A 24926-nucleotide genomic window follows, 5' to 3' on the forward strand; every position below is an offset into this window, starting at 1 on the left:
GCATATGTGTTGGTGGGTTTGTCTTGAAGCGTATGGGCAGCGGCGGGATTTAATTCATTGGTAAATGCACAGTGCTTCCTGTACAAACTTGTATGCCAGGTTGAACACTTGAATTTCAAACACACTGACACAGGGATTTGCATCCATTACATTTCATGGATTGTGTTGCTTGTAAAGTACACAAATAGGTTAATATGTCCAATCCAAGTGGCACCAATAGTGAACACGCAGAACATGGCCTATTCTCTTATAACATGGGTGGGAAGAACCAGGCAGAGTATATATTAAAATACAATCTAAACAGAGTAATGGGGGTGGGGTGATACACAAAGCATTACCTATTTTTGAAAAAAAGTGAGCCTATGTATATTTTGTCTATTGTGTGTTAAGGACTGGCTCTTGCCCCTGAATAGGAATGTCAGAGGGGAAATACATGGGAAGTGAAATACCCTATTTTACACAACTTCTGTATAGAAGACCTGCCATCTTAGACTTACACAGGGTCCACACCCTAGACTTCCCTATATTTGGGGAGGGGGCACACTGCCTTCACTTGTCTTGTGAACACTAGTAGTACTTGGTGAATACATGAATTGAAGTTAAAATAGGCACCATAATACTATATGAAGAACCTGGACACCTCTTCCCACACAGGTATGTATTTCCCTGACACTTTTTGTCAGAGGAGGATGTGTGTATCAAGCCTACTAAGGAAGAGTCATCTGGTTCTGTTGGATCTTTCAGTATATCCGACTGAGTAAATACATGGGACTTTAGCATGGCATTCCTACAAACTACCACTTGAATTTGCTCCAGCTCCTACATTTTTCTTGCCTAAGATGGCTTGCGAGAGAAGTTTCTAGTTCCAGATCCACTTGGAAAGAGTCCTTTGGCTTATGTACTAACCATCAGAACCCTTAATCTTTTTTACTTTCCAGTATTCTGTTTTGACAAATGTTTCAAGGTGCACATACTTAGGTGCAATAGGATATCCAGCCATTTTTCTTGATTGTTTTTGTCATGCTAAAACCAAAAAGGATTGAGTAGCAATAGGAAATTTGTGGAATTTGAGTCTTAGTGGAAATACTCATGAGTTTTGAGTTGCAACCTCTGCAGCACCTTAAGAAAGAGTTAGTGCAATAGAACCACCGTAAACTGTGGGATCTGAACAGTTCCGTCCAGAAAGATGGTTTATCACAATGCTCTGAGTACTTCCCACTGTATCATGCCTTGAAATACACAGGGGCTGTGTCATTGGAATAAATTTGGACTTGGCATTTCACCCTACTGGAACTGAGATCAAAGAAAATGGGATTGTGAAACAGATGCTAAAGAAAGGTTAGGATTTCAGTGAATTAGAGATCAAGGCTCGTTTTTTTCAGGGCTATGGCTTTCATAGAGGGTTTTTCTGAATGTCAGAATGATAATGTCATGAATCAAAGGGAGTGCCTTATCACTTGACCTGAGGGTGGGCAACCCACATTCCTAGATCATTCTGCACCTCTCAGCATAACTTCAACGATACGTTCATACCCCTGGTAGGATTGATGTACTATTTCTACTGCTAGGCAGGATCTAAGAAAGAAGTTGGCAGAATAAGAGCAAGGCTTTATTGGCTGAAAGAGGAAACCAAAGCATTGGGCTATAGGTGGAGAAAAGCATGCCAATCTATTGTGACCCTGATGCCGGACTTCTCATAAATTTTAATGCATTGCCCCTTGTGATGAAAAGAAAGCTTAAAGCCACTGCAAAATGTGGTTTTCCTCACTCAGACCCCCAAATGTAGAGTAAAAATTGCCATAAATAAAATCCTGGTTTCATTTTGATACACCTGCAGCTTGCTGGGATATTTGAGTGAGTATTGTCACCTGGCATGATTGCTTAGTACAATATTAGGGACTCTAGCTGAGCAAGAATGGATATAGTTTAAACCAGTGGTTCTCAACCTGTGGGTCCCCCAGGTGTTTTGGTCTACAACTCAGAAATCCCAGCCAGTTTACCAGCTATAAGGATTTCTGGGAGTTGAAGGCCAAAACATCTGGGGACACAGGTTAAGAACCACTGGACTAAACCTTGGAGGAGTTCATTTGTTGCTTTCACTTCAGCAGTGTGACATGGGACTACAATGTGGTTGAGAGTTCATAAAACAGGAAGGGGCCAACTTCCACATTCATATGAATAGACCATCACTGGTCTAGCTTCAGGTTTCTTATTCCGAAGTCAATCCTCTCTGAAGGTGTTCTGCAAAAGTCAAAATGTATGCTCATTCAAGCTCTTGTTCACTGCCTTAAAAGTGGAAATGGATTGAAGCTGAGGCTTAGTTAATTAGGTGACGGACACTAGAGGTCATGTACCATATCACTTAGTTTGATTCCACTTTTTATTTCAGAACCACAGATACATCAAAATACTACAGAGCATTCAAAAATGTACATTGAGGAGCAAACGTGAGAGGATGAGAGTACAAAGCAGTGGGAGTTGTTATGGCTCCTATCTCCAATGGACTTCCTGGCAAATGGTTATGTTGGCAAGATTAACACACAAATTAATGTACTGTGAGCTTGCCAAACCCATATCCCCAAGGAGAGTCTGAAATTGTCTCAGTGCTTTGGTCAAACAGGATTGGAGCACCGGGGTGTCTTAATTAGTGGAAATCATTTGTCAGCACCAGTCTGGTTCCCCTAGTCCCTCTGAGTTTAGCAGCAATAATCACAATTACTTAGAAAGAGTAATTGATTTTTCCCGGCAACAGTTTATTACTGAAAGTAACTATTTTAGAAATGGGAAGTATTTTGGAGTGTCTTGCTCTTCAATGAGTGATAGAGACCGAAACCTTTGAAAAGACCTGCTCCTTGTAGAGATTAAGATTTAGAACAGGGGTCTATTCATATTAAATGGACGCAGTGCTATAGTCTACTTTAGCTGTGAGCCATCCTTTTTAGCAATATGAGGTATTTTGGCATGTCTTGTTCTTGAATGAACAATGAAGACCTAGACACTTTGCAAAATACCTGCACCTAAAAGAGATTAAGAATTAGAACGAGTTCTTTTGTATTCAATGGATATACTTCTATATTCCAGTTTAAATGTCATGGTTACATCCCATGGACTCCTGGGATTTGTGGTTTAATGTAGAGTTCTCCAGCTAAATATTCCTCCCTACACTGCAAATACTAGACATTCTGTAGGAAATTGCCTTGGGAGCCAAAGTGGAATCAGTGTTATAACTGTGTACTTTCTAATTTTTAATCTACTAGGACCAGGTCTTTTGTAAAATCTTTTGATATGGATTATAAGAACAACCTGTATTTTTGTACTTTTGGGGTATGTGTGGGTATTTTTATGGGACTGACATGCTGACCACTTATTCTGCCCTAGTGCTATTGGTCTTGTAGCATATCAGTGAACTAGTTCAAGCAGTTTTAATTTCTTTGGGTATTTTATTGGACTAGTAGGTTTTAACTGCCAGTTCAAGACCAAGGTAGTCCAAAACACCTATAAGATGTTCATTGGCAACAACTGCTGAGAAATCCCTCTCCTGCTGCAGCTATTTGTGAGGGGACGGGCTTTCCACCGAATTCATCCAAGTTAGAAGCTGTACCAATTGTGGTGGTTTTATCATTAGATCAGAGCAGCCACCCAGAACAAGCAAGGTTAATGAAAACATGTTATGGCATGAAACTCTGAAAATGTTATTGCAATCTCCAGGTGAAAAGGGTAGAAATCCTTCTAACAATCTGCAGGTAAGGCAAGGGGGGGAGGTAAACACTGAAACCAATAAAACATAAAATGTGAAAGATGGAGACCTAGCTGGAAACTCAGAATAGATGTGGGAATGAAATAAGAGAATTATACAACAGATTTTTGCATCTGCCAATGCCTGTGTTTTCTGAAGTTCTTTTACTTCCAAAATTCTTCACCACTAAAACATCTGACTCAAATTCACAAAAAAAATCCATATTTTTGACTCTCCCACCATCTTATCCATAATTTTATGACCCAAATTGAACCACAATGGCTTTCATGAACCATTTTTCTCATGGATGCCAAGATATGGAAACCTGTTCCGCATCAATGTTATCAGTTTTCCCTCTTGAAAAGAATCCTTAGTAGAATGACTTCTCCGTGAAATTAATCATGAAGTGACTTGTCCTTGATACCAACAAATACCTGATACTCAGTTGCTAACATGATGGACAAGCTCTTTGTTTCCATATTAATATGCATGGGCAATGGCCAATATTACATGGAACACATCTCTCACCGTTTCAGCTGGACACAAGCGCCCTCACCTGGGGAATGATGTATTTGCTGTTGTGTTTGCCACTGCATGGTAATTGTCATGTTTTATGATTTCAAGTCACGTTTCCAACAACTGGCAATCCTAAGGCAGACCTAGAGGGTTCAGATACACCAAAGACAGTTGATACTGTCTTGGAAGCTAAGCAGGGCCAGTCCTGGTTAATACTCAAATAGGAGACCATGGCCAGTGTGAGTTGAAGTACAAACCAGTTAGAGCAGTGGTTCTCACCTGTGGGTCCCCAAATGTTTTGGCCTTCAGCTCCCAGAAATCCTAACAGCTGGTAAACTGGCTGGGATTTCTGTGAATTGTAGGCCAAAACACCTGGGGACCCACAGGTTGAGAACCATTGAGTTGGAGACTAATGGTTGAGAACCACACTCCAAAACTATGAAGGCAAGGTTTGGCACTGCAGATATTGTTGGACTACAGCTCCCATTAGCCCTAATCAGCATGGCTAATGGTGAGGAATTCCAGGAGCTGCTGCCCAACCATATCTGGAGGAACATACTTGATTCCTGTTACAAGGACTGGCAGAACTTCAATGGAGTTTCAGAGAGGGATTTTTTCCAGATCTGTTTGATATCAAAAAACTAACATAGCTCTTTAGCATCTCACATATCCCTGCCACTGCTATAAGCCAAATTGTGGGCTGGGAAGAGCTGCTCTATGAATTTAAGCTCCTTTTTTCAAGAAGTTGCTTTCTATCCTAATTCCCAATTTCCTGTGAAAGTGTGGCGTTCTCTATCACTGGAAAAGCAGTCTTTTCCTGTGTATAAAGTTATCAATCCAAGGATGCCCACCTCTGTATTTGCTTAAATGAACAAAACCATGATCAGCTGGCACAGGAAGGGACTGTTAATAATAGACGAGATGTCTTGGGGATGGTTTTACCTGCTTGGGATGGGGACTCAGGTGTTGAATGACTGAAACGTGATGCTTTCTCTTGTAGTGAGCGGTAGCTTCATCAATTATAAAACAAGAATAGTCTGCATCTAACAGAGGAATTTGACTGTGAAGTAGACAGTTCCCCCCTCCATACAAGATGTATATTATTATTATTATTATTATTATTATTATTATTATTATTATTATTTATACCCCACTTTTTCTCACCACAAAGGAGACTCAAAGCAGCATACATTAAAAGCATTTAATACAATTTAAAATCTACAAAACTACAAATATTAAAACAGAATTAAATATCAGTGATATTTTTAAAAAATTCACAAAAACTGATTAAAAACATATTCAAAGCTAAAACTACAACACTCCCTGACTTGATCTTTCTTCTTTAAAATCCTGCCTGAAAAAAGGGTTTTTAGCTTAAACAGGAGAACCCAGCCCACAGAAAAGTATATATACACAATATATAAATAAAGCAAAAGGTTTCCCCCTGACATTAATTCTAGTAGTGTCTGACTCAGGTTGGTGCTCATCTTCATTTCTACGCCAAAGAGCCAGTGTTGTTCGTAGATACCTACAAGGTCATGTGGCCGGCATGACTGTGTGGAGGGCCGTTGCCTTCCTGCTGGAGCAGTACCTATTGATCTACTCAGATTTGCATGTTTTCCAACTGCTAGGTTGGCAGAAATTGGGGCTAATAGTTGGAGCACACTCCGATCCCCGGATTCAAACTGCTGGCCTTTCGGACAGCAAGTTCAGCAACTCAGCGGTTTGAATTTTTTGAATTTTTTTTTGCAGACCTGAATTGGAATATTTTGTAAACCTACAAGTCCATATCAAATCTATATCTTCAGAGACCCCCCTTTAAGGTAGAAAAGGAAAATGGGGGTGGTTATTTTTCTCTGTGCTTTTCTTTAATATTTGTACTTTTGTAACGATGGCAAAGGGAGCTTTTGATATGCAAGCACTTATCAAGTGAGGAGATACCGGATGAGTGACATTTTTGTATCTGCCTTATTTCAATAAGAGGCTTGTTCTTTATAGCACTTCTTTCCATTTCATTTTAAATTGTCCAAATGACTAGGAAGCATTTTTCTTTCTTTCCACAATCCATCCTGGTGACCCACCAGTCTATGGCTTGCCTTCAGATCTTGGCTCTTGCTTCTGGTTGCCTATTCCTTGGCCTACTAAAAAGCCTCCCACCTGCCCCTCTTCACTACAATTTTTCCTTCCTTCTAGAAAGGTGCAATGGGGCAAAACTGGAAAAATTGCTGCACATTGGCACTGCAGAGTGGGGAACGTGGACATGTTTTGCTACTTTGTTACGTTTTGTTAAAAATAAATGCCAATATTAATAGCCAGCCACTGAGTTAAAAAATACTGGTAGCTGTACTGATCTCTATAAACAAACCACTTCCAGTCATTTGTATCCCAAGGAAATGGATGTTTTGTAAACTAATGGGTCTTAAATGCTAATTCAAAGTCGAGCTGCTCCAAAATGGAAGTACTTTTGGAGAACTGTGTTTATGGATGCAACAGCTTCCTCCTTCCCTCCCTCCCTCCCTCCCTCTCGTTAGGATTTTCCATTAGTGGAAACTCCCAAAAATACAGCAGAGTATCAAAAAACACATAAACAGGATACTTATAGATGAGCATTCAGCTCACAGCAAGCAGGGTGTGAAGTGTTGTGGCTGGAAAAGAATTTAGAGCTTAGGAGGCAAGGATGCAGAGTCCAATCTGTAAAGTTACAAAAGGTTTATTTACAAAAATAACTACATTTCTTAATAGTAAAGACCTGGATCTGAACTGTTCTAAAATCATCTCTTCTAGGATTCAAAAGAGAGGGGAAAATCACCAAGCACTACATCTCTCCTGACATACATAAGCAGAGAGATTTCTCAATACACTCAGCATACACCAAGATGCAAAAATAGAAGTCAAAAGTAAAGGCTTGCAGTGGAAAAGTATCCATTCTACACAACCAATGAGAGCAGAAACAGAGAGGAGAGAAGAAATAGATACATACCAAGTGCTATACAGGAGTCGGGGGGAAGGGACACCCTCAGCCCATTCTGAGTTAACTACTCCTCATTGAGGACTGCAGACTCGGGCAGTGTGGGGTTGAATTCCAACACCTCTACTCCCCACCCTGTCCCCCGGCCCTTTAAGGAGCAATTCTTAGGATGAGAAAGTAGTTTCTATCAGGCCCGTTTACTTGTTAGGATGGCAACAGGCCAGACAGCTAACCCGTATAATCCCAAACTGAGATTAGAGCTCGACTGTGTTTATTCAGTCCCTGAAAGCAATCCAGTCTCTTGGGAGAGACTCATCAGCAGCTGAATGATAGAGAAGAAGACCTGGTCTGTGCAGGAAAATGGGTGGAAGAAGAGAGACCTTCCTGGTGGGGTCACAACCCAGTGCAGAAGGTATGGATGGAAGATTTTGGGCACCTGTATGGGGTGGGGTGAAAAGAAGGAGCAGCTATGGATTTCCTCCAGATGTGTGGTGAAATATCGGCAATTGTGAAATTAGGGAGGCGTACATGCTGCATATGTTGTTGATTGCAACAGCAGGCATCAGAGGTAATTTTTGAAATTGCCAAATGTACAATTCTAGCAGTTTCTAATTGCTGGGAGAGGAACAATCTTGTGTTAAAATTGTTTTCAGTCAAAAGAACAAAACTTGTGACACCTCAAAGACATCCATCTGGGGACCCTTCCACACAACCAAATAACCCAGAATACTATAGCAGAAAACCCCATAATATCTGCTTTGAACTGGAATATCTGAGTCCACACTGCCATATATTCCAGTTCAAAGCAGATAATGTGGGATTTTATTTAGCTGTGTGGAAGGGGCCTGGGTTGTATCTTAGGGCTTTTCAGGTTCCCTGATGCAGGAAATTTGTGTACCAGGAATATGTACCATATTTGTGCCCATTGGCTACAACTCTGCCTTTCTTTCCTTGAAGCTTGCAGTGGACTGGCAGCCAAAAGCTTCTGGATACTCAATTGTCAAAGAACTAATGTTTTGAGGAGCACTGCTGTAATCAAAAAACGTCAATGACCTTTTCATGAATTATTCTTATGTTGCCACAAGTCTCTTGCCTGTTTTTGTTAATTTTTTTCCAGAATGTGTTGAAATAGCTGAGAGTCAACCACACAGACACCAGGCAGGGATGTGAGGCTGAGAGAGATAAATTTATTTCTGAAGAATGCCATGTGGATGCAAAAGGAAAGTCTCCCTCATGTTCAGCTGCATGACTCCTTGGGAACTGGGTTATTTTCAGTAGCACAGAGAGTAAGCCGTGTTCTTCCAGTTTTAGAGGAAGGCAATAGCAAACCTTCTTCGGAAACATATTTCCAAGAAAATCATATGATAGGATCAAAATAAGTCAGAGTTGGGTTAAAAACACTTAGGATCAGAAACTTTGGACTATAGCTTATGTCTGGACTAAAAGATGGACTGGATTTACTGCTCAAGCTACACCAGAGCTTCCAGTTGTCTTTGAAATTACATCACAGAATGACAATCTGGTTTCTCACAGCAAGTTGCAATGGTCAACCAGATGCTGAGAAACCACTGCTCCAATTATAATTATAATTCATTGTCAATCATGATGATAAATGGAGTTCAACAAGAACTTGAGAAACAGATGTGCTTTCCCTGATATAGGGCAACCATCATGCAAGCTGGTTACCCAGTATCACCCAGTGGGTTTCCATGGCCGAGAAGGGATTTGAACCCTGGTCTCCCAAAGCCCTAGTCCAACACTCAAACTGCTGCTTCAAGCTGGCTCCCTATCCAGATGAATGCAACCTAGAGATGCAATTATACTGTAGAATCCATGCCATTCGACACCACTTTAACTGGCTGAATGCTATGGAATCATGGAATTTGATGGGCCACCAGCTCGCCTTGGCAAGACTACAACTGTCATGATTCTCTAGCAGTTAAATTGGTGTCAAACTGCATTAATTATACAGTGTAGATGCACCCCAAATTCCCCTGATAAGTTCAGCACTTTGGATAGCTCCATTGAAGTTTAGACTAAAGCGTGCATTGCATTGACTTTGGAGCCATTAGCCATTTTTTATTGGGTGACTTGGAACTTTGAAAAGTTATTTTCAAAAGGAATGACTATACAACAGGTCTGCATATTACATAAACAATCAGTTCCTGGACCTTTATATAATAATATCTTCATGTATAATTTGGAACCCTGAATTTAACATGATATCTTGGGCTTCCGGCTGAAAGATACCATAGAATTTTTCAGGAGAAGATAGCGATGCCTCGAGATGTGTTCTCCCTAGGCCTCTAGTGTGATTCAATGGTGGAATTTCTAATGGAAAGGGATCATAGACTTGTGCTGGAGGTGTAGAGTGAATGCTTATCCAGGCATCATCAGGCTCTCTTGTGCACCCGGTGGAGATGAACATGGATTGTGGATATGGATCAAAAGCAGCCTCTTGCATTTTTTGCATTCTCCTTGTGGGAAATGATGAATATCTGCATTCAAAATTTACCTCTATAACTCTGGCTAATATTTTTGATAGAGTATTATGTGCCTCTTAATTGGCATGGCCAATTTACAGTTAAGTATCATTTCAATGAGGTTTAAATCTCACATTAGATTTGCAATCTCATCCTCATGTTGTGGGGGTAACTCTCATTGAAATCAAGGGGATTTTCAATTCAACTTCTTTCACTTTGATTGAGTAGCATCTTGTCCTGGTATTTGATTTTAATACTGTGATGTTTCCCATCCTTCTCTAAGCCTGTAGCAGAGCCTGATCTGTGACCCTGGTATATTTCCTGTTGTGTTACAAAACTCAAAGAGGAATTTTTAGAACTAAAAGTGTTAAGTGACCTAAATTTGGGTGAACAAACAAGTGGCTTGAGCTGCCCTGTGATTAGTCTCCCCTCCTCAAATTAATCCCAAGGACCAGCTGTTAAATGCAAAATATAGAATATAAATAAAACCCAGCAGATTACTTCCGAGTATAAATCTAAAGGAATATAAGAGTAAATGACAGTTTAGATCTCCCACTGTAAACTGAAGAGGCTCCCGAACCTTTAATTGTTGTGTAAGAATCTCATCCTCATAGGAAGGCAATGGCAAGTCCTCCTCTGAAAAAAATCTTGCCAAGAAAACCCCATGATAGGTATGCCATAAATCAAAAACAACATTAAGATATACAATATCGACAACAATGGAGAAATTGCTCCCTTTATCTCAGGGTTGTATCACTTTCTGGAGGTTTAGCTTTCCTTCCCGATGTTGTTCATTTTCTTAGAGAACAACCCCATAAACAGGGATCATTTGAATTAGAGTTCAGGAAAGTCACATTTTGGATGGTGTGTCCCAGAATCCTCCAGTTTGTTGGCTAGGGAATTTTGAGTATTTAATTTAGAAGTAAATAACACTTCTTGAGCTTGTGAACTTTTTTATTAGCAACATCCTCCTGATGAACACATTCCTGTTATACAACATCGACCTCATTCGTACCTTCTCTGTCAGAGATCAAGAGCATCCGTTGGGTCTCTCCTTGCCCTTCTCAGCTGTCCTCCTCTTCAGGATTAATAGCATCCCAGATGTGAAAACAAGCCAGAGCTAGAAGGTTTGAGTCAACAGCTGATCGGCTTTTGCCTCCACAGGCCATAATCCCTGCATATGTACGGCTTCTGCAGCAGCAGGAAGCAAGAAAGGTGCAGGAAGGTCAACCAGCTTCTCCTTCAGCTGATGCCAATAACTGTTCGCTTCAATAAGCATGGGCTGAATTTAGCTCCCTTTTGGGACTCTTGTCTGACTGTGCTGATGGTTGCATTTTATTTCAACTGCTGCTTGAAAACCTCCTTTCTTTTGGGAAATTACAGTTCCCACAATTCCCTGCTGGATTCTGGGAGTTATAATGTAAAAAAAAAAAAATGAACCTTTTTCCAAGCTCTTTTTGCCCCACCTCTGGACTGAGGCTCCTGGAAGACTACCCCAAGGACACAACCACAGACAGAAAAATGAAGTAACCTACACACCATTTACAGTAGTGGTTCTCAATCTGTGGGTCCTCAGGTGTTTCGGCCTACAACTCCCAGGAATCCCAGCCAGTTTACCAGCTGTTAAGGATTTCTGGGAGTTGAAGGCCAAAACATCTAGAGAATCATCAGTTGAGAACCATTGATTTACAGCATTAATGGACCTCGAAGAACATTGTGCACCTATTTTCCTGTCTATTACTGAACGTACTCCCATACCTCACCTTAACATACCCAATCTCGCCTGTTTTCAAAAGCTCAATGAGAGGCCACTACAGAATTGCAGGGGATATCAGGGGCTTGTCACACTATATAATTTGAACACCTACTTTCATTGACATGATCCCATCCCATAGATTCCGATTTAGATAAGGGCATTTTGAATTCTCAGCTAGAGAGGTCCAATTCGATGCCGATGTGTCAGCATCAAATTGTTGCCAATTGTACGCCGCCCTGAGTCCCTTCGGGTGAGAAGGGCGGGATAGAAATATTGAAAATAAATAAATAAAATAAATGCCTTGCCAAACTATGAATCCCAGGAGTTCATAGGGGAAACCCTGAGAGCTACAATGGAATCATAGGGTTATAATTGTGTGGTGTGAAAGGATCCTAGGTGTAGCAAAGAATTTGTGGAAAAAACCTATCAGGAATTGGCTAGTGGACCAAAAATATGACTCACTGTGGCTCATTTTGATATGTTCCCCAGAAATATTTCTTCAGTGCAAGGACTGATTCTGACTCAAGGCAAAGTGACTGTGGGAAGATAAAATAGAAGAAACATATAAGAGGAAGGGCAGATGCAGAGAAAAATACTTTCTGCCCTTCTAAAAAAGGTAAAGGTTTTCCCTTGACATTAAGTTTAGTTGTGTCTGATTCTGGCGGTTGGTACTCATCTCCATCTCTAAGCCAAAGAGCCGGTATTGTCCATAGACACCTCCAAGGGCACATGGCTGGCCTGACTGCATGGAGCACTGTTACCTTCCCGCTGGAGCGGTACCTATTGATCTACTCACATTGGCATGTTTTCGAACCGCTAGGTTGGTAGAAGCTGGGGCTAACAGCGAGAGCTCACTCCACCTCCTGAATACTAGTGCATACTAAAGGCAAGCAGCCAAAGTGTCTCCCACTATCAATATACACATTATGGCCCTTTGCGGACATAAGAGGAGCCTTGCTGAATCACAACAAGGGTGTATTTAATTCACCATACTGTTCCCAATCCGCTGCCTGTTGGAATTCACACATTCCAAGAGCACCCTTCATCCCATGATTTTGACAAGAGATAGAGCAGTGTACCTGCTCTGATACTGGGGATGATATGGCTTAGATTCACTATGGCTCCATGAATCTTACCAATTCGCTTTTAAAGCCACCCAGGTTGGTAGCTGTAATTTTTGCAGAGAGTTCCACTGTTTACTGATGCCTTCTTTATCATTTAGTCTTTCTCTTCAGAACAGCAGTGGCTAGAGCCTAAGCTTTCTGTCTTGTTAACTGGAAGTTTAGAGAAAGAGAGAAGCTATGATCGTCACTTCAGGCCAAAAGTGAAGCTGCTGTTCCTCCACTCCAGCTACGGGCCTCTGTCCGATCTGTTTCCTCTTCTCTGTTGTTCGCTCAAGCTTTCTGTTGTCCTCCCAAGGCTAAAGTCCAAGGAAGCTCTTAGCTAATCACTTGACAAAAACCTCTTTGTTAGCCGGTTCCTTTGAAGAAATCTGACTCTCTCTTCTCTTATCCCCAGGAGCTGACAACGATCTCTTCTGAGGAACGCTAGCACTGTGATCACGGTTCCCTCTTGAGCAGTTTGCTCTCAGGAGTCTGCAAGCGGATAGCAAAAGTCATATCCTCTCAGCATCAGGGCCCGAGGGACATGTCGTCGTCATCCATGTGTGCGCTAGTTCTCCTTTTCTTGCCGGTTCTTGCAACCCACGCTTCCAAGGCCTGCCCTCAGGGATGTTTCTGCTATGAATCTTCCAGCTTTGTGGACTGCCATGGTCGGCATCTGTCCCACATTCCCCATGCTATCCCTCATAACACATGGATGTTGGACCTGAGGCACAACAACTTGAGTGGACTTGAGGGAGGCTGCTTCGATGCTCTGTGGTCCATGAAGATCCTCCTCCTGTCCCACAATTCCCTCACCCGGATTTGGCCCAGAGCCTTCAAGTCCCTGAACTTCCTGGAGAAGATGGACTTCAGCCACAATCGACTCGCCCGCCTGCCACATGACTTCTCAGATGACTTGACGTCCCTCAAGGACCTCAAAGTGGCTCACAATTACTTGGTAGCTTTGGGTTTTGAAAGCCTTCAGTTTCTGGAGAACTTGGAGAAGTTGGATCTCAGCTACAATCGAGTGACGTCCATTGAGAGGGGAACTTTCCGGGGCCTGTCCAGACTCCGCCACCTCTACCTCCAGTCCAACCGACTTGCAGTGGTCCACAATGGCTTCTTTTTCATGCTCCAAAACCTGGAAGTCCTTTTGCTTAGCAACAACAACATCAGCTCTATTGAGGTGCAGGCATTCACCTCGCTGCACAATATGAACCTTCTGGGATTGACAGGCAACCAGCTCATCCACCTCAAATTCAAGACTTTTCTGAACATCCAGACCATCAGCACCCACATCCAGCTTGCAGGCAACCAGTGGGCCTGCGACTGTGACCTCCAGCGGGTATTTGGCAAGATCATGAGCGTCCGACATCTCCATGTGGATGACTACGAGAATATCACCTGTGCCAGCCCCTGGCAACTTGCTGGTTCCCCCCTCATTTCAGTGGACAGCCAGTTGTGTGTGGCAGAGACAGCCACTGTCCTTGTGATCACTGTCACTGTCCTTGTGACAGTGATTGCTGCCATCGTAATGGCAGAAAGGAACCGGAAGAAGAACCAGGAGAAGAACTGGAATGAGTCGGAAGGTCCTTTTGACCCACAGGAGAAATGAACCAGAGAAGTAGGGTGGGTGAGGGGCGGGAGGGGCAGTTAAATTATTTTTAAAATACACTTTTGGACTTTCTGTTTTGCTGTGATCCATAACTGCTGGTCTTTTAGGACCACAGTTTCCCAAATGCTCCAGGCAAGTGGCTGTTTTTGCTGGAGGATTCTGGAAGCTCTAGTGCAGAAAAGTTACTTTTCCAAGTACTGGTGCTGTCCACATTGTTTTTTTTTTTTTAACAAAAACTATAGTTTCTATTGCTCCTGACTACTGGTAAAGCTGCTAGAGCTGATAGGAGTTTTAGTCCTAAACATCTGGAAGGCAGTATTTTTGTTTTGTGGTTGGTGTGCTAGCCTGCTTCTCTCATTCCTGTGTCTCATGTAACTTGCATGTCCTCTCAGCAGATATTGGGACCTGTCTCTCTATCTGTCTGATTATCTGTTTACTGTATTTAATTTATATAACACCTTTCCTCCAAGGAACTCAAGCTGGCATAATATGGCTCCCATATCTATTTTTACTCTCATAATAACCCTGTAAGCTGATGGAGTTCAACTGGTCCAAGATCCTAGTTCCAGTCATCCTCATATCTATGTCCTGTGGAGAGCTGTATAGAAAAATCTCACAATCAGAGCCATCTCTGGTCCTTGTTTGCTGACAAGTCTAACTTGTGGGGTGTATCTATACTGTAGAATTAATGCAGTTTGATATCACTTCAACAACTATGGCTCAATGCTATGGAATCCAGTGAATTGTAGTTTGGGGTAGTACCAGCAATCTTTGGCAGAGAAGGCTAAAGGCTTTGTAAAACTACACCAACCATGATTCCATAGCATGGGGTTACCATACGTCAATAGGTAGACCAGAAGGTATATACACAGAGTTCATTGAGTGACCCTTAGGTCAGTTGTGCTTTCTCAACTTAAAACCATCTTGCTGTGAAGCTAAAATTGAAAAGACATGAACTCTGGGAGTTTTCTATAGAAAGAATGGGATATAAACTAATTTATGAGAGTTTCTGAACCAAAGTTGTGATCATTCCCTGACTTGAGTTTTTTTGGATGGTGTTTGGAGGGGATTGGGGGTGGGGAGGCAGGAGAGTAAATGAAGGCATTGCCACAAATATGAATTCTACCTCCCCATGAGATTTTCCTTCAGTCTCAAAATGTTTAGCATTACAGAAAGTTAAAATTTCAGTCAATCACTCAGAAATTTAGTTCGCCCTTCACATTTGCTGGTTTATTATTTCCAGATTTGATTAAAATGTTCTATCTAGAAATTTCTAGGTCCTCTAGTGCAATCTTTCACTCAACTTTTGCCAGAAGTCATGCTGGAGAACCTAGGGAATCCTAGAGATGAATCCAGTCAAAGAATAAGAGGAATGTGATATAAATAAATTCCAGGAAATAACACATCTTTGGGTTGTAGTTGATGGGACTTGTAATCCAGCATACCTAAAGAATGCCAGTCTGTGCAGAATATTTTCCTGAAATCCATCCGGCTGTGTGAGAACTACATAGAAAAAAATATTTTATCCGATAGCAGAGATAAAATGGTGAAAATGATTTGTTGTTGTTTGCAATCTTTTGAAGATGCTCCAAGGGTCAAGAATACCACTTGAGGTCCTCCTGCTTGGAAGGTGAGAAAAATGTCTTGAAATCCAATGATGGTTGTATTGGCATTATGTATCTTTTTGTAAATTGTTCTAATAAAACAGCTTCAGTGCTTAGCAGCGTGAATCACATCTGGAGGCTAGCTGGTACTGAATGTTCTTCTCCCTGCATTTCTGATAATAGCTGTTGACAGATTCTGCAATGGTTTCATTTTTCTTTTTTAACTATAACATTCAGAATTACTCAGTCAGCTTGGTCAGAGAAAGTGATGATGAAAACTGGAACTTTCCCAAGCCCTGTTCATTGAGAACACAATTGGCCCCAAGATATTGGAAGGACTCCTCATGGTGCCCTTCCTGGATAATGATATCCTCTGCTCTAAGCTATGCTGCTAGCATATCCCTGGTGGTGCAGCGCGTTAAACCACCGAGTTGCTGAACTTGCTGACCAAAAGGTCGGTATTTCAAATCCGGGGAGCGGAGTGAGCTCCCGCTGTTAGCCCCAGCTTCTGCCAACCTAGTTCGAACATGCAAATGTGAGTAGATCAATAGGTACTGCTCCAGTGGGAAGGTAACTGCTCCATGCAGTCATGCTGTCCACATGATCTTGGAGGCATCTATGGACAACGCAGACTCTTTCGCTTAGAAATGGAGATGAGCACCAACCCTCAGAGTTGGACATGACTAGACTTAATGTCAGGGGAAAACCTTTACCCTAAAGCTACCAGGAGATGTTTTTGTTATCTTTGACTGCTGGTGGGAGATCTTTGAGATCTGGTGAATCACTGTTCTTATTTCTGATCATTTCTGGAAGTCATCATCATAGATGACCCCTTGTGGCTGAGGGGTCATCTTTCAAGGGTGAAGTCTTGGTCGTGGGTCCATAAGTGATTGTAGAGAGAGACCTATTTTGGATCCTCATGGTCTTTTGTAGTGAGGGCATACATTTCCAGAAGGAAGGCAGCCCCAGTAAGGAGCCTTTCCCCTGACATAGTTCTCCCTTTTGCTCTCTATTCATGCCTCTTCAAAATCCGTCACACTGTTGGTAGCAGCTGACCTCCACTTACAACGCTCGAAGGCCAGAGCTTCTCATCTTTAAATCTCTTTTGTTGTCCACCAACATTCTGTTTTCTGTTCTTGAGCTGAGAGTAAAGTAACTGCTTTGGGGGATGATGATTGGGCATTCGGACAGCGTGGCCAGTCCAGTAAAGTTGATGTCAGAGGATCATCACTTCAGTGCTGGTGGTCTTTGCTTCTTCCATTACGCTGGCATTTGTCCGTCTGTCTTCCCAAGAGATTTGCAGGATCCAATGCTGATGAATTTGTTCCAGAAGTTGAGAGTGACGTTTGTAGAAGTTCCATGTTTGGCAGGTGGACAACAGAGTTGGAAGAACAATAGTCTTATGAACAAGCATCTTGGTATCCCTGTGAATAGCTGGATACTCAAACACTCTCTGCTTCATTAAAAAAGCTGCACTCGCAGAGCTCAGATGGTGGTGTATTTCGGCATCACTGTTGACTTTTGTGGAGAGGTGGCTGCCAAGGTAGCAGAAATGGTCAACATTTTCTAGTGTAACACCATTAAGCTTTACTTCCAGCATGGACTGGTTGATGCCTGCTGATAAAGCACTTTGGCTTTCTCGATGTTCAGTGAGAGGCCAAGCTTTTTGTATGCTTTGGAGGTAAGGGGAGATTCTATCATATACTTTCAGATTTGCTTCTTGAAAAAAAAACACTTTGTTTTTAGACATCAAACAGCTAGAGCCAACTCAGAATTTCTGGGGATTTGAGGATAAAATGTAAAAGGGAAGGTTTTGTTGCTATGCTGTTTGGGGAAACTTCTAGCGCAAAAACTGAGAAGTTACACACTCCTCCTTATTATTATTATTATTATTATTATTAATAATAATAATAATAATAATAATAATAATAATAATAATAATAATAATAATAATTTTATTCTTATATCCCGCCCCATCTCCCCAGAGGGACTCGGGACGGCTTACATGGGGCCATGCCCAGACACGACAGCACAAATCAGATAAAACATTAAACCGAGCAGTAAAACTTCAACATGATTAAAAACAGTCATAAAAGTCAATATACACAATAATATTAAAATCCCGATTTGGGTCAAAAGATCCAGGCCAAGGTGCAAAGCAATATCAAGTTATCAGGGAGGGATAATTATACAGCAGGTGTAATACTTAAAGTGCTGAATGAATCCTTAAAAAAATCCAGAGGGTCTACTGTCATGTAATTACCTGTCATGCTATCCTACTAAGGAATAAAAATAGTGGCATTTATTGGTAATGGAGTGAGAGCTTAGCCCATCCACTAATATTTTCTGATCTCCCACCGCTAGGACCCCTGTGCTCAGCTCCCATGGATCTCCTTATGTCTTACATCTGGTGACATTTTGAAACCAACAACCAGATTTTACAACTAATCTTTAAAATTCACACAAAGGGATAGGAATTCCCCTAATAACTGTACATTTTCCCAATTCCGATGTATTATTTTTAAACAAGCAGGGAGCAACTGTGATCTCAAGGCAAATGCCATTCAGCTAAGTACCTTTGTGCATGTGTCTATATTGCAGAATTAATGCAGTTTGATTCCATTTTAACAGCCATTTCTCAATGCTATTGGCATCTGGGAGCTGTAGTTTTACAAGGTCTTTAGCCTGTTCTGCTAAGGAGTGCTAGGGCCTCACCAAACTACGACTCCCATGATTTCATAACATTGAAACAAAGCAATTAGAGTGGTGCCAAACTGCATTAATTCAACAATGAAGATGCACGTTGTATATCTGGATACTTGGCACTTGCTATAAGATTGTCGTCTGTGTCGTAATCATTCGTTTGTTTTAAGTGCAGTGGCATTCCTTTCCTCATGCAATTGCAGCTGCTTCCCACCAGAGGGCACACTTCACCACTCTTTTGTTCCCAGACCGAATTTGCTTTGCAACTAATGAGAGAAGTTAAGACTTTTAGATTATTCTCTTTTAATGTCCGAAATACTCCAAAGACACCAGATTCAATCTGATCTTGGACCTTAAGCACACTCAGCACTGTTTAGGACTTGGATGGGAGGTTGGTTATCAACACAATTCAGGTGTGGTAGGCTATATTTCGGAGGAAGGAATTGGCAAAACCATATTTGAGTATCCCTTGCTTAAGTAAACCCTATAAAATCCATGTGCTCACCATAAGTCTACAGGTGACTTGAAGGCACACACACACACACACATATCTTGTATATATTTAAAAACTTTACTTTTTTTTTATTCAATAACAAGATGTGTTGCAATGTGTTGTCAAGACTGTACTAATAAATTTTGTTGCCTGAAGTTGTTTAGCCACAGGTGTTTTCATCTCCCCAAGTCAAGATACATTACATCCCAGCCACCCAAAGAAACTAGCACCTGTTCCCATCTTTGACACTCCAAATAGATCCCAATAAAAATATAAATAGCTAATGATTTGCTGCCCATTACTGACTTGCCAAATCTGGTGCCTGAAGCGAATGCCTCACCTTACCCAATTGTAGGGCCAGCCCTGCATATTATAATCAGGTGCTACCTCAAAAGACAAGTTTGATAAGCAAGAAATGCTTAATAACTGGGATGCCTAACAAAAAATACAAACAGCACGCACATGCATCTCATGGTCCTCCACAATGAACAGATTTATTATGACACAAGCCTTCATGGCACAAGCCACAATAAAGCTGTCAGTTTTGAAAGATGCCACCAGCCTCTATTCTTTTCACTGCAACAAACAAATGCAGCGGATCCTCTGGGAAGTGTCCCAATGAAGGATGTAGACTGGCAAAGCTGAGATGTGTCATGAGCTGTGGCCATGGACCAAGGCAATATTCTCTACTACTATTTGTTTCATCTTGAGCTGCTAGAGCAAAAACTGGAGAGGGTTCCTTTAGCTTTAATAACTGAATAGATGAGAGAAGTTCAGCTTCTGTTGCTTGTTACTTTGTTATGTGACAACACCTTATGAAATGCCTTCCTCTGCACAATGATTAAAGGTATGGATGTCCTCTCCTGTTTTCAGTTCAGCAGCCCTAGTTTTATCATGTTGTGTTTGGTAAGGTGGGTAGAAGGCATTAGGAAAAGAAGAAAACTGCATTGCACTTAGATAGATTCAATCAAGGAAGCCATGGCCCTGAGCCTGCAAAATCTGAGCAGCATTGTTGAGGATAAGGCTGTGCAATCGGTGTAAATTTTGACCCATTTTGTAACTGGTTTTCGGTGGAGATCCTGATCCAATTTTTGGGAGCCTCCAGAAATTGGGAGGGCAGATATCTGTTTTCGCTCTGGAGTGCCAAAAGATCAGTTTTTTTATAGGCCCATTTGGGGAGGGGATTTCCAGGCTCCCCTTCCTGCACACTTTATGGAGGCTTCTTCTTACCTGCTGTTTTTTATTTTTATTTTAGAGGAGATGTTTGGCTACAGGTAATGGCAGATGCGCACACTTTCTGGGCCTGCGCACCACACACACACTCTCTTTCCAAGGAGAGTGTGTGTGTGGCATGCAGGTCCAGAAAGCACTCATATCTGCCAGTGCCTGCAGTCAAGTGCCTCCCACCTCTAGAGTAAGAATGTCTTACTCTAGTGGAGGCACTCAGCTTTAGGCACTGGCAGGCACTCACTTTCTGGGCCTGCATGCTACACACAAATTCTCTTTCCAAGGCAAGGAGGCAAGTTCTGGGAGGCACTCAGCTGAAGGTGTGCACACTTTCTCTCCTGGGCTACACCACACCAGCCGGCCATGCACTGTTTCCATTCCAAGGTATTTTAAGGAGGCTTCCCACTTCCAGGTAAGGAAGAGCAATCACCCCCGAAGAGGAGAGTAGTTTTCAGGGAATGTGGGTTTACTTTTTGTTTGCTGGGAGAGTAATAAAAAAGATTAAACTGTGAGGCCAAAAAACAGGCTTGGGCCGGAATTGGCTCCTGTTTGCTTTTGTGTCCAGCTGATTTTCATACAGGGAGGGGGGGATTCTTGTTACGTGCTCCTAAAGTATCAAATGAAATGAAAGAAATGCAGGAAATTGTAGAAACGAATTCTACGCACAATTCTAATTGAGGATAGGATGACCTGGAGATCTCTCATTTATATGGTTGCCATAAGTTGAAGTTAATTTTAAGACTGTTAACAACAAACAGTAATGGTGGTCAAGTGCCATCCATTTCATGTACTGTCATGATCTCTTCCCAAATATTCCAGTATATGGCCAGGGCCGAAACATTTCATTACCTGTAAAAAACGGGGCAGGAGAACCTCAACATCACCATTTGATGTACCATTGGTGATTAGACTGGCAGCTAAATTATTTAAAGACTAGTAACAGGACAACTTTAAATTGCACTTGAGGACAACAGACTTCTGGATGTCTGTACAGTAGGCCCTCTACTTTTGTGGGATTAAGGGGACAAAACCCTTGCAAAAGTTGGTAAAACACATTTTTAAAATAAAATATTTTTTAAAACCTGAGTGAACACATCTGTAGGAATCTTTAGTTCTCTGGCGTGACTCTATGGTCAATATCTGCTGGAAGTTGACCACAGCATTGTACTGAAAGACCTAGAGAGAACATATGAGTCAAATCAATTAATAACACGGGCCAACACACATTTTGGTGCCTCAAATGTTAGCCCTGTTTCTGGGTATATTTGACCTGCTGATTTCAAAAATGACATCAGTTTTCTCCATCAGCTCAAGTTTTTTGAGGTAAAGAACATATACGGTACCATCTACCAATCGTGATCCGCTTGCCCGTAGAAAATCACAATCTATATTTATAAAAGGGTAATGAAATTTCGGCCTAGGACAAAACAACAAAACTACACATCCCAGAAACACTAAACTTGGCAGCACAACCCCTCATCCATGCCTTTACGTTCATACAACAAAAATAAAATAAAAAGAAAGTCCTAATTAAAGGGAGAGGAATAATTGTTTTTATCCAACTGCTGCCAGTTAGAAGGCTAAGCTCCACCCACTTGGTCTCCTAGCAACCCACTCAGCCCAGGGGACAGGCAGAGTTAGGTCTCACTTAGGCCTCTTCCACACTTCCTATAAAATATAGATTATCTGATTTTAACTGGATTATATGGCAGTGTAGACTCAAAGCCCTTCCACACAGCTATATAACCCATTTATAATCTTATATTATCTGCTTTGAACTGGATTATCTTGACTCCACACTGCCATATAATCCAGTTCAGTGTGCATTTTATCCAGCCTCATACTTCGCCACAGCAACGCTTGGCTGGGCACAGCTAGTAACCATATATAAGAAGTTAGAGCTAATACGGTTGATCCAATGCAATTTTTTTGAATCAGTCCCTCAAATAACCCAAGGAACAGGCCTGAACACCAAGACACCAGGAACATTTTTTGTGTGCCTGTGATCTGAAAAAGTTAAACCCACAAATATGGGGAGGTGACTGTCCTTTAAAGGAACCAACGGCACTCCATGCAGTCATGCCAGCCACATAACCTTGGAGGTGTCTACAGATAGTGCCGGCTCTTTGGCTTAGAAATGGAGATGAGCCCCAACCCCCAGAGTCAGACACGACTAGACTTAATGTCAAGGGAAAACCTTTACCTTTACCTAAGCTGTTGAACCTGGATTCTAATAGGGAGGGAGAAAACTTAACACTTTAGATTGTTACTTTAAGTTCAGACTGAAACCTGGGCCAGATTCACTACTTCACTGACATAAAAACCATCTGTCACTGCTGTCATACAGAACCTGAAGGCATCAGTTTCGTTTCAAGTCTGTAGGGAAACCTGGCATCTCAAACTGTTCTCCAGTATCTAGCAGCTGCTCCTACCATCAGGCTGAGTGATGTGACTGCTTCAGGCAGTAGATGCTGTGGTCCAGTGTAATGTTCCAGCCTTCTGGTAGATCTTCTTAAACATGTCAGCTGCTTCCGTTCATTGGAAGAGAGAGCTGTGTTGGCCATGGCGGCTGTCCTGGTGTCCCCACATTAGCTTGCGGCTTGGTTTCAGGTGGGATGGAGACCATTTCGCCATTGTCTGTGAGACTAAACTGCTACTTGAGTCAAGTTAGGTGAATAGACTTGACTCCCATCTTGCCCATGACTCAGATAGCAAAATGACCCGAGCCAGTCCTCAGGTCATGGACTCCAATCTCATGTCACCGTCATGATGATGTATAAACTGGAAAAAAGTGCAGTGGAGAATAGTAAAGGTTGAAGCTTAATCAACTACATGCTGTAGTACAAGCACAGTGTGTTTCAATTCAATAAAGCTTAAATAGCAATTACTATTCTCACGAAGGATCATCTTGCATTTATTGATGCTTTAGCTGAATTGTCACAGAATGTACTTTTTGCTTTCTGTCCTATTGTGGCTGAACTAATTCCTCCCCCCTCCCTTTTACATCTATGGGCAGAACATGTGAAAATTACTTTCTAGGATCACTCCAAAAAAGTTATCCCACTCCAGTAGTAGCCATATGGGCCGGGAGGTTGGGAAGCCTTGGTCACAAAAAGTAACTTTCCTGAATTCTCCTCATATGGATACATGAACATGAGTATTATGGATCACATTCTGTGCATCTGAAGTGAGTTCTAGAGACTGGAATTACTGGAACTATTAAGAACAGGAAGACTCCCGTAAATTGCAGAACCAATATCGGTAGTTTCACTTACCTCCACTGGGTGAAAATGTTTTTTTTTTCTACACGGACATATAAAATCCAGATTATCTTCTTTAACTGGATTATATGAGTCTACACTGCCTGATAATCCAGTTCAATGCACATAGTCTGGATTTTACATGTACTAGGTCCTCCAGGCAATTCTGTGATGTGTTATCCCCAGAAGCTGATCTAGCAAAATCCTACAGAAGATAACGCTTGAGGAATCTCCAGGTCCTCCAACACAACTTTATGGTATGAAGCAAGCTAATTTAATGGCATTGGGTCATAGCTGTGGTTTCAGGTAACTGTGGTCTGGCTGGGAATATATCCCCTTTAAATATAGTGTCTTGCTGTAATTCTGTTACTGTAATTCAAGGCCTTGATCTGGTTGGGTTTGGGTATTATAGAAGTTGACATGGGCTGGATCTACATTGACATATTATCCAGTGTCTGCTTTGAACTGGATTATATGAGTTTATCACTGCCATAGGAGCCCGTGGTGGCACAGCCAATTAAACCGCTGAGCTGTTGAACTTGCTGACTGAAAGGTCGGCGGTTCAAATCCGGAGAGTGGGGTAAGCGCCTACTGTTAGCCCCAGCTTCTCCCAACCTAGCAATTAAAAAACATGCAAATCCGAGTAAATCAATAGGTACAGCTCCAGCGGGATGGTAATGTCGCTCCATGCAGTCATGCCGTCCACATTACCTTTGAGGTTTCTATGGACAACGCCGGCTCTTTAGAAATGGAGATGAGCACCAAGCCCCAGAGTCGGACACGACTAGACATAATGTCAGGGGAAAACCTTTACCTTTACCATAACCCAGTTCAAAGTAGATAATCTGGATTCAGAAACTGGATTATATAGCAGTGTAGGTGAGGCCAAGGATGAGTGGAAGGCAGTGAATTGTCTTCGCCTCACTCTGGCTTGTTCCATTGGTGGAGGACTGAAAATAGGTCATTCCAAGGCTTGACCAAAGGAGGTTATGGATCTATTGTATTCACCTTCCGTTTTGCACACCTTCAAACTGCCCCAGATAGATGCCAGTCATGGAGCCAGATATCTTACTTCCTCTGCTATTTGGTGTTGGCATGAAGATATAGTATTATTATAATATTTATTTATATTCTGTTTTATCTCCTCCGAATGGGACTCACAGGAGGTCCTATGCAAGGCTAGTCTATTGTTTCCATCACTAAGAGGGGAAACATTATTTATGATTGAAGCGTTTGGCTGCAGTTAAGTTCATAAAAACCAACGAGGCATTGGCCATTATCTTAATTAATTGCTTCTTGATGAGTTATGCTAACACTGGCTGTTCTTTCTGCATTTAGCCTGTCGGAACTCTTGACAGGTTACCTTTTGGACTTCCATTACTGAAATGGGCATGCTGGCAAGGGCAGCGGGATTCTGACCGTAGTAGTTCAAAAATGCAAATTTCTTAGGTTCTACTCTAGA

The 24926-nt window shown here is 41.8% G+C and overlaps 1 protein-coding gene across 2 annotated transcripts; it reads left to right on the forward strand.

Moving 5' to 3' along the window:
- Positions 1-6816: 6816 nt before the first annotated feature.
- LOC100556322 (slit homolog 2 protein) lies at positions 6817-15912 on the forward strand. 2 transcript variants are annotated; one of them, XM_016994629.2, is made up of 2 exons: positions 6817-12075; positions 12978-15912. In XM_016994629.2, exon 2 carries the CDS (start codon positions 13107-13109, stop codon positions 14175-14177), a length of 1071 nt encoding a protein of 356 aa, XP_016850118.1. In that variant the 5' UTR covers positions 6817-12075; positions 12978-13106; the 3' UTR covers positions 14178-15912. The 2 variants fall into 2 exon arrangements, with proteins under 2 accessions (XP_016850118.1, XP_003222722.1); XM_003222674.4 differs by having other exon boundaries at positions 6817-7632.
- Positions 15913-24926: the final 9014 nt, after the last annotated feature.

Source organism: Anolis carolinensis, chromosome 6 (assembly GCF_035594765.1).
Source record: "Anolis carolinensis isolate JA03-04 chromosome 6, rAnoCar3.1.pri, whole genome shotgun sequence".
Lineage (NCBI taxonomy): Eukaryota > Metazoa > Chordata > Lepidosauria > Squamata > Dactyloidae > Anolis > Anolis carolinensis.